The sequence below is a fragment of the Ammospiza caudacuta genome, chromosome 13, assembly GCF_027887145.1.
Source record: "Ammospiza caudacuta isolate bAmmCau1 chromosome 13, bAmmCau1.pri, whole genome shotgun sequence".
NCBI lineage: Eukaryota > Metazoa > Chordata > Aves > Passeriformes > Passerellidae > Ammospiza > Ammospiza caudacuta.
In genome coordinates this window covers 15,376,130-15,384,810 of record NC_080605.1, presented here as the reverse complement: position 1 = coordinate 15,384,810, position 8,681 = coordinate 15,376,130, and the positions used below count along the sequence as shown (strand labels likewise).

The 8,681-nt window shown below is 52.1% G+C and overlaps 1 protein-coding gene across 1 annotated transcript; it reads right to left on the bottom strand.

The window, feature by feature from the left end:
• Positions 1-6,327: 6,327 nt before the first annotated feature.
• CTRL (chymotrypsin like) lies at positions 6,328-8,363 on the bottom strand. The gene is made up of 7 exons (XM_058813742.1): positions 8,312-8,363; positions 8,060-8,163; positions 7,841-7,920; positions 7,543-7,624; positions 7,266-7,446; positions 6,716-6,849; positions 6,328-6,489 (listed from the first exon to the last, which is right to left on the bottom strand). Exons 1-7 carry the CDS (start codon positions 8,361-8,363, stop codon positions 6,328-6,330), a joined length of 795 nt encoding a protein of 264 aa, XP_058669725.1.
• Between the last annotated feature and the right edge of the window lie 318 nt (positions 8,364-8,681).

The following is an 8,681-nucleotide window of genomic DNA, read 5'->3' as shown; positions in this document are numbered from 1 at the left end:
GGTGACTTAAGTTCACCAGGAAAAAGCTGCCTTTGAGGAGTCCTTGTGCTGTGTGGGTGATGAGGTGGCCTCTTACAAAGGACTCTCAGGGGAGGTGGGGGCTGCAGAGCTGAGCTTTCTGCAAGCCTGCTGAGATTCTCTTCCCAGCTAGTTAGGGCAGCAAAGTGGGGCTGATGGCACAGGCACAGGATGGATTTGGCTTCTCACGGTAGCAGAGACAAGATCAGCAGTGAAGGAAAATGCTGGGGTTTGAAACTTTTCTTACAAAGCCACAGAATTTGCTTTGCGCTGTGCCCTTGGGAAGGGCTTGCTTGGCTCTGGGCTGGAGATGCAGGCAGGTCCCAGCTCAAGGGTCTGGTGAGTTTGGCTTTTCCCAGGATTGATGGCTGTGCCACTGTGTTTCAGTGTCAGCAGGGCTGAAGTGGTCAGTCCCATCTCCAGGGAGCTCTCACAGTCACTCCCAGTCAGCAAACAGCCAAGCAGCTTTAATGGGGGAAGATTGGAGTTTTCTGTGCTAAGGTAAAAAAAAATAAAGGGGGATTTCTGGGGGTGTGCTCCCACCCCAAATGTGGGATGGGCTGTAAATGAGTGTAACCAGCCTGGTGTGCCAAGCATGTGGTGGGGAATAGGGCAGAAACTTGAGGACAGCCACTGTGTGTAGCAGGAGTGAATTCAAAATCATTTGCATTGTTTTTCATGTTGTTTTGAAAACCTCACATCCTTTGCAGGCTGCTCTTGCTCTGAGCAACCCATCCTCCCATGTCACACACAGTCATCAGCATTAACAGATACTGTAGAATTTCCTATATTTGTTTTTTTCAACTCTGTGGACTGCAAACAGAAATATTTTCAGCATCTTTTACCTCCTCACATTGTTTTTCCCTAGTTTGTTACCAGGAACTATAAACTAGATGTGATTTCTGACAAAGCAGGCAGCTTGCCACGTTTTGCTTCATAAACAGTTCAGTGTCCCTCATGGTCCTGCAAGCAGCTCCCCAAAAGCAGGAGCCCCTCCTGGGCCAGGATCAGCTGGACCTTGGGGTCCTGCAGATCAGATGGTGGCAGGAGGCTCTCTGGGAGCACTTCTGCTTCTGAGCCATTACTTGAAGAGGCTTTGGTGTGTTTGGAGCATCACCCCAGGCACTGTGATTGCTTTTTCCTCCTGGCTGCTCCCATGGCCCTCCCCAGATTATCCTGCATTTTTATCCATAAAACAGGGATTTTATTTTGCCTGGTGAGGGGGTCAAACTGATGAACTGAGCCAAGACCTCTAGAACGGAGACCCTTCCCCTTAACCACTAGACTGTCAAAATGCACAGGCATCATGCAGAGATCTGCCCATGCTGTTCCTTTATCCTTCCCTTATGGGATGAGGAATGCATAAAGCTCTGGGCTAACCAGGCTTATTTCTCCACCTTCACAAAGCAGAACAAGAATCTTCTCTTCTGTGGCAATTTTTGCTTCATTGATCTTTTCCACAACTGTTTTTTCACCAGGGGAAGTTCAGAGTGATTGTTTGTGTTTACTTTGGGCTGGAATATTTTTTGAGGAGCAGGAGGTTGCTGTGCAGGTTCCTGACAGTGCCAGGATTTGGTGGTGATGCTCTGTGACTGGGGGTGAATTGGCAGAAGGAGGATCCATCCCATAGCTGAGAGTGCTGGATATCTGCATCTGCTTCTCTGTGGTATTGAGGTGTGTGCAGTCCTAGGGCACTCCACTGCTTGGGAACTGTGGGAAGAGGACCAAGGCCATCCCATAAAGAGCTTTGGCTTTTCTAAAAAAAGAACTCTAATTCCTCTCACAAATGCAAGGTTTTCTTGTTTGCATGGAAAAATCAGCGTAAACTTGGGAAAATCTTTACAGGCTTTCCTTCCATAGTTCAGTTTTAACTCTTGGCTCACTCCCTCTTCTCTTTCTAAATCAGATATTTGTAGGAACTTTGCAGCCAGCCAATGACATGTGGCCAGAGGGGAGATGAGCAGAGCTCTGTCCAAGTGACCCTGGAGTCCTCAGTGATCTTTCCCTCAGTCTGGAAAACTGTGGTGATCCAAATGCCACGTTGGAAGGTCCAGCTTAAGAACAATTCCTCAGGTGCTTTTTGTTCTTGCAAGTGGGACAGATTTTCAGTTGGTCTGGTGTGGAGGGGGACAGGCAAAGTGCTGTAATTCTGAGCCATGGTCCAGGTGCCTTCAGTCTGTACTCTAAGAAGTTCTTCACTGTGAATTACCTTGATCATCTGTCTTCATTCACCAGGAGCAGCTCAGTGCTCAGTTGGTCTTAAGTCTCAGGAGTTTACACTTTTCAGGAGTGCCTTTTTTGGGGATTTTAGAAACTAAAATCTCTCTGAAAAGTTTTTTTCTTCTCTTTCATTTATTTTTTTTAATGTCCTTCTTTGACTCTTACTGGTGGTTCTTAATTAGGCTCGCAGGGTGTTTTTGGGAAACTTCCCTCCTGAATGTGCAGGGAGGACAGAAGTGACACCTGCCTGTTCCAGACCACCACAAATCTGAGTGCTTCTCTTTTGCCTGCTCTGGCTCACGCAGGGGAGGTGGAGTTGGAATGACACCTAGTGGCAAATTGTGGTGTGTCCTTGTCCCAGCACAGCCCTCTCCTCGCTGCTCTTTGAGTAGTAAAAAGGGAATTAGGGTGGTTTGTCTTTTGGAACTTAGCAGTACTGTGTGAAACAGTCCCATCCTTTTGTCCTGGGAGTTTGGCTGCTCTCTCAGGGGAGAGAATTACAGCTTCAAAGAATGTGGCCTTTTGGTTCCTTGATTTTTATTATTTTTGTTGAAGGTTATTTGAAAAGAATGTGAAAAAGTCTTACAGAAATTGCATTAAGGATCTAAAGATTTGCATCCAGGTTTTGAGTGTGTAGTCTATTTTCCTAAAACAGAAATATCGGTCCATTTTTATTTACTTCTCACTCAGGCTTCTAAAAATCCTGACACATCAGCCCAGTGGGTGTAGAAACCACCCTTCCTGAAGAAGCCTGTGCTGTTGAACACTGCAGCTGTGATAGCATCCAGATGCTCCTGCCCTGTGTTGTTCTTGGAAGCACACAGCTGTACGTGGAGGAGAACTTGAGAGCCTTGTGAAGGGCTTGGGCTCAGACTTGGCTTTGGTAGTGATGTGGAAAGCAGCTGCAGTGCAGGGCCTGCTTCACGTGTTTGTTCTGGATGTGATAAACCCTCATGCTCTCCTTTGGAATCTGGGCATTTTCCTCTTTTAGGTGAGATATTTTCTGTTCTGGTGATTTACACTATTTCTGAGGCCCTGCCCTATTGCTCAGTCCTGTTTTCTACCTGGGTGTTTGGCTGCAGTACTAAGAGAGTCAGCTTTTATCTGATGCACAAACTGGAATAGGAATGGTGGGCAGCAGCTCTGGGTTTGGCTCTGCAGGAGCTATGGCAAGTCCAGGGGCAGGGTAGAAGCTTCCATATGGTGCCTTTGAGGACCTGCAGTGCAGGCTCAGCTCAGTCTTGTACCACACAGGGCAATCACTGTGTGGCTGTTACAGGCTTCTGCTTAGGCTGTGTGGGGCTGTATTGGTTTAAGTAATGATACTTAAAGATTTGGAGGGTTTGAGGTGGGATAAATTAAAATCTCAATTGTTTGACTTAATTTAGTTTTCTAAATGATGCAAAGCAACACAGACATTGGCTTCTTTGGCACCAGTGTGAGCCCTAGAATTTGCAGGGAGGTTGGGTTTTCCAGGCCTCTCACCCACTCAGCTTTCTCCTGGAAAGTGTCACAAAGTGCCTCTACCACTCTGCATGAACCCAGTCCCAAATTGCCTTCACCACTCTTGGGAGGGTTTTGGTGCTTTTTTGACCACTCAGTCTCCTCTTTCACCCTGAATTAAGAGTGCAGCACTCCAAGGCAGGTGCCTGCATGTCAGCTGTGCCTTACTGTGCAGGAAACTTCCCAAAGAAATAAATGTGAACATCAGGGATGTGCTGTGGCAGGCAACATCACAGAGCTCAGTGCCTTCCACCCTCAGTGTGCCAGGGGCAGCAGGAGCTCTGCCTGTGACAATTGTCCCTTTCCCACTGTCCTCCCCTGCCTGGTGGTGCTGCAGATGTGTGATGGGTGAGCTCTGGCTGCTGTTGCAGAGGGCGCTGCACTGTTTGTTTGCTGAATGTGGAATCGGTTCCTGGAGCAGTGAGTGTGTTACAAAGCAGCAGCTCCTGGTGTTACAAAGCAGCAGCTCTGATGCCCCGAGCTTTCCTGTTGCCTTTCCCTACAGAAGGACCTCCCAGGAAGCCCTTGGGATCCGAGATCTTCCTGCACTTGCTGTTATTTTTGGTTGCCCAGTTTCCGCTGCTGGGTTGGAACGGTTTGGAAGCGACTCTGGTCTCATCCACTCGGTCTGTGTCACATCCAGTGTCCTGTTCTGTGCCTTGCCTTTCGAGTCCTGGCTTTACTCTAAGGACTGTCCTGTCACATGAGGTGGGACCCATTGTAATTAGTCTATAATGTTCACATTAGAGTGTACAGAATTATTTATTTGTTGTACTCATTCTGCTAAAACATGTCCATGTATTCTGTGTACCCCACGGCTCTGCTGTCCTTACTTGTGCCTGGTGGATCACCTGCAGGCTGGCTGCTGCAAGACAATTCCAGGCCTGATTTCCAGGCTGGGAATGATGGTCACTAAGTCCATGGAGACCCAGGAGGTCTCTGTTACATTCTTAGATCACAGCAACAGGCACTAAAGTGCCCATCAGAGGGTTTGCTGGTTTCTGTACTGGAATTGCCCAAAGGAGAGCTTGTGCAGGGCTGGGATGTCCATGGGTGCCCTGGATGAGGCAGGCACTCAGCCTGTTGCTGGAAGGTGCAGCTGGGAGGCTGGACAGGCACTTTGGGACATTCTGTTTATTTTTCATTGGCTGCAAGGTGGTAGACTGGGCCAGAAGAATGCTCTGGTTTGTCCACAGCCACTCATCACCTCTCCAGTTTTACTCTGAGCAGCTTTTATGGATGAACAGGAAAACTTATGAACAATGTACACCCCTCTTGAGACACCTCCTCTCCAGGATTTTCCAAGGGCAGAGGACCCCATCCCAGTGGTGGCAGAGCTGACAGAGAGCCCAGCACACAGACCAGGTGACCCACAGTGCTGCAGTTGGTCATTCCTGTTTGAAGTTCCCTATAGCCCCAGTTCTCTCTGCCTGCATGGTCCATCCCCACATCTCTGTTCACTTGCCTTTAAGGTCAGTTAGATGCTCCCTGCAGGGCAAACCACTAAAAAAACTCTAACTCTTATTTGACCACTAAAATTTGTTAGCCCTAGGCTTTACTTGAGCAGATTTGTATTTATTTTAACTCAATCATATGGGCCAGATTGTTAATGTTTGCCTTCCATTGATGTTCCATACCCCTCCTATAGTGTGTCCCTGTGCAATGTCACTCTCTGCTTAACAGAGTGATTACACTTTGGGGGCTGTGATTCACACAGCAAGGGTGTTGTATCACCTTCACATCCCTGGTAAGGAAAACTAAACCCCACAGCTCATGTTGGGACAGTCTGATCCTACTTCTCTCCACAATGCCTTATCACCAGCTCTATTTGGAGCTGTTGGGAGCTGGATTGTAATTCATTGAGCATGTGTCTTGCTACTCTCATGTCACACAAGACTTTTTTCCCCACCAGCCATTGTCTCGAGAACCCATTTGAGTAAAAGCCTGTCACCTGGCTTGAAATTTGTTTTCAGCTTCAAATTTTCGTTTGCAATTGCCTGCAGTTTCCTGCTGTTACCTGGCAGATCTATAGGGGTGAAGCAGCATGCTGTCCTCCAGCCATCCCCTTCCACCATCCCCAGGAGCTGGAGCTGCCAGTGGCACTTCTCAGCTGTGTTCTCAGCTGCTACACGAGTCATGGCTCTAAACTGCAGGCAGGGATCCTTTAGGATGCTGTGCCCCCACCAACACCCACCTCCCACTGCAGCTGGGCAATCCTTTCTGGTGCTGAGCTGCAGCTCCACACTCCCTTCCCTGGTGGCACCTGAGTCAGTGGGAGGACCATTCTCCCAACCTTCAGCACTGCCTGGGGTGGTGCCAGGGTGTGCTTGAAGACCCCTTGAGCCCCAGCCAGCCCTGCTCCCCCTCTTCCTGAGCATCCTGTCCTAGTTTGGCAGTTCCCCCTGGATCCCAGCTGGGCACCAAGCTCCAGCTGCGGGAAGGAGAGAAGCCCCAGGCTCCTCCATGTATCTTCCACCCCACTCTGCATCATGAGAAGAAGGAGGCAGAGACAGTGCTTGGCACAAGTAAAAGCTACTACTTTATTACTTTATTAATGCCACTGAAGGGATCAGGCTGGCAGCAGCTTTACCCCTGAGCAACAACAGCATCGATCCAGTTACGGAACTGGCTGACACGAGTGTACATGGCCGGCGTGTTGATGTTGCAGTTGGAGGTTCCCCAGGAGACAATGCCAATCAAGGTCCAGCCATTCCCAGTCTGGTACACCAGAGGTCCACCAGAGTCACCCTGTGGAGAAGATTCCTGCTTAGTGCTCCTGGCACGTGCTCCAAACTGGTCCCAGCCACCTGAACCCCTGTGCACAGCCGGGTGTTGGGGCTTAAATATAGGGGTCCATAAGGGCAAGACCTTGTGTCCCCTGCTCCTCCACCCTCCCTGTGATGCCATGGAAGCTCAGCAAGACCCCTCATATCCTCCTCCACCCACCCTGTGCAGCTAGAGCTTGGCTCCTTACCTGGCAGGAGGTGGCACCAGCCCCACCGGCACAGATCATGGAGCTGGTGATCTGATTGCCCCAGTACTGCCTGCACTGGCTCTGAGAGATCAGGGGCACGGTCACCTGCTGCAGGACTGCTGCCAAGGCTTGGGCTAGGGGAAAGAAGCACCATTAGATCACCTCAGTGTCTGTGGGTCTCCTGGAATGCACACAGGTGCCCTGGGCAAGCTTTCACTGGTGCACGGGTGCTACCATACAAAGCACCTTCCTCCTCCGTGCCAACAAACCCCTTCTTCCCCAGGATCACCTCATGCAGGCAGCCCAGAGAAAGGGCAGGCTTGTGCCAGTGCACAGCCATCCCTGGGTTACACACACACCCAGCCCCTCAACACACGCCTGCGCCTGTGTGCACACTGGTACACACTCAGACAGGGCTATTCCACTGCCCAGCTCTCCCCCTTCCCACATGCACAGGAGATGTGACCCCCACAAGCACCCCTGGACCTTCAGAGCCCCAAGGAAGAAGAGCAGCTACGCACAGCCCTCGCAGAGGCTGCAGCTCACGTACAGTTGGGGTTGGTGCGTCCCCAGCCGGTGGTGACAGCCCAGGCGTTGGAGGGCAGAGCCAGGTTGGCAGGGGCCAGGCAGATGGTGGACACACGGGCCCCCAGCTGGGCAGGCGTGGACAGCCTCAGCAGGGTGATGTCATTGTTCATGGTGTTGGGGTTCCAGCCAGGGTTGGTGATGGCCTGCAGAGACAGAAACAGCACAGCCCTTCATGGCTGCCCCGTGGGAGCAGCCCCGGCGCAGAGCTGCAGCCCCGCCCCAGGACCCGCCCGGCTCACCCTGGACACGGTCTTCACTTGGACGGGCTCGCTGTTGGAAGTAAGGCTGTATTCCCCCAGGACAACAACGTGGGAACGTGGGCTGTGAGAGGTAAGAGGGAGTCAGGAGCGGTGTCCAGACAGCACCCAGGGTGGGAGCAGCACTGGGGCAGCTGCCATGGAGACAACTGGGGAGGAAGCCCTGGGCTGCTCAGGCCTTTGGGGCTGACCCAAGTGCCACTCAGAGATGCCCAGGATGCTCTGAGCCCCTGGCCCTGCCAGCAGCACTGGCATGGGCTGGCTGGGCATCGCTCCTTACTTGAAGTTGCAGTGGGCAGCTGTGACGACCCAGTACTGGTTGATCAGGGAGCCGCCGCAGAAGTGGGATCCTGTGGTGGTCTGGGGAGGGAAGAGAGGAGAGGAGCTGGGGCTGGGCAGGCTGAACACCCCCAAGCTGGGGACAGGCAGAGGTCCCCTGGCAGCCAGCTGGCCATGCCAGTGCTTAGGGCAGAGCCCAGGGAGGGGGACAGTGCTGTACCTGCAGGGACACCTGCCAGGGCCATGAGCCGGGCACGGCGTTGTGCCCATTGACAATCCTCTCACTGTAGGCCACCGAGGGACTGATGGCGGGCACCCCACAGCCTGCAGGAGAGGCACAGGGAACAAGGGTGACCCAAAAGCTCAGGACTCATATCTGGGGGCTGCCTGGGCTGCTGTGGGTGGCTGTGTCACCCTCCTTGGCATCCTGCTGCACCCCGAGGACCTTCCCTCACCCATGTGCAGCACTTACCTGAGACGGCGCTGGCAAGGGCCAGGCAGGCAACTACCCACAGGAATGCCATCCTGAAAGGAGATAGTCTGAACCCCTGGGCACCACGGGTTTTTATAGCAGCCAGGGAGCCACGTGGCTCATAAGTGACCAGGTTAAGGTCCCCCTGTGGCCTTGTGACACATTTAGGCAGCAGTGACGGGCCAAGCCTGGCACGCACACAAAGAGGGACATGGGAAGGTGCTGTCAAAAGACACCTGGGGGGCTTGGGCTTTTGCTGTCATGGGTTGTGTTAGTTGTGACTGCAGGCTGCGGCGCTGGAGCAGGAAGCACCACAGGGCTGTGCTGGAGGGCACCAGAGGCTGGTTGTGGGCACACAGCTGGGGTAGCA

What these genes read in the sequence shown, in the direction of transcription:
- CTRL (XM_058813742.1), bottom strand. Translation starts at nt 8,363, where the DNA reads ATGGCATTCCTGTGGGTAGTTGCCTGCCTGGCCCTTGCCAGCGCCGTC. An exon ending in CCTTGCCAGCGCCGTCTCAG is followed by an intron (nt 8,164 to 8,311) that starts GTAAGTGCTGCA and finishes CCTCTCCTGCAG; the next exon opens with GCTGTGGGGTGCCCGCCATC. An exon ending in AAGTGAAGACCGTGTCCAGG is followed by an intron (nt 7,447 to 7,542) that starts GTGAGCCGGGCG and finishes CTGTCTCTGCAG; the next exon opens with GCCATCACCAACCCTGGCTG.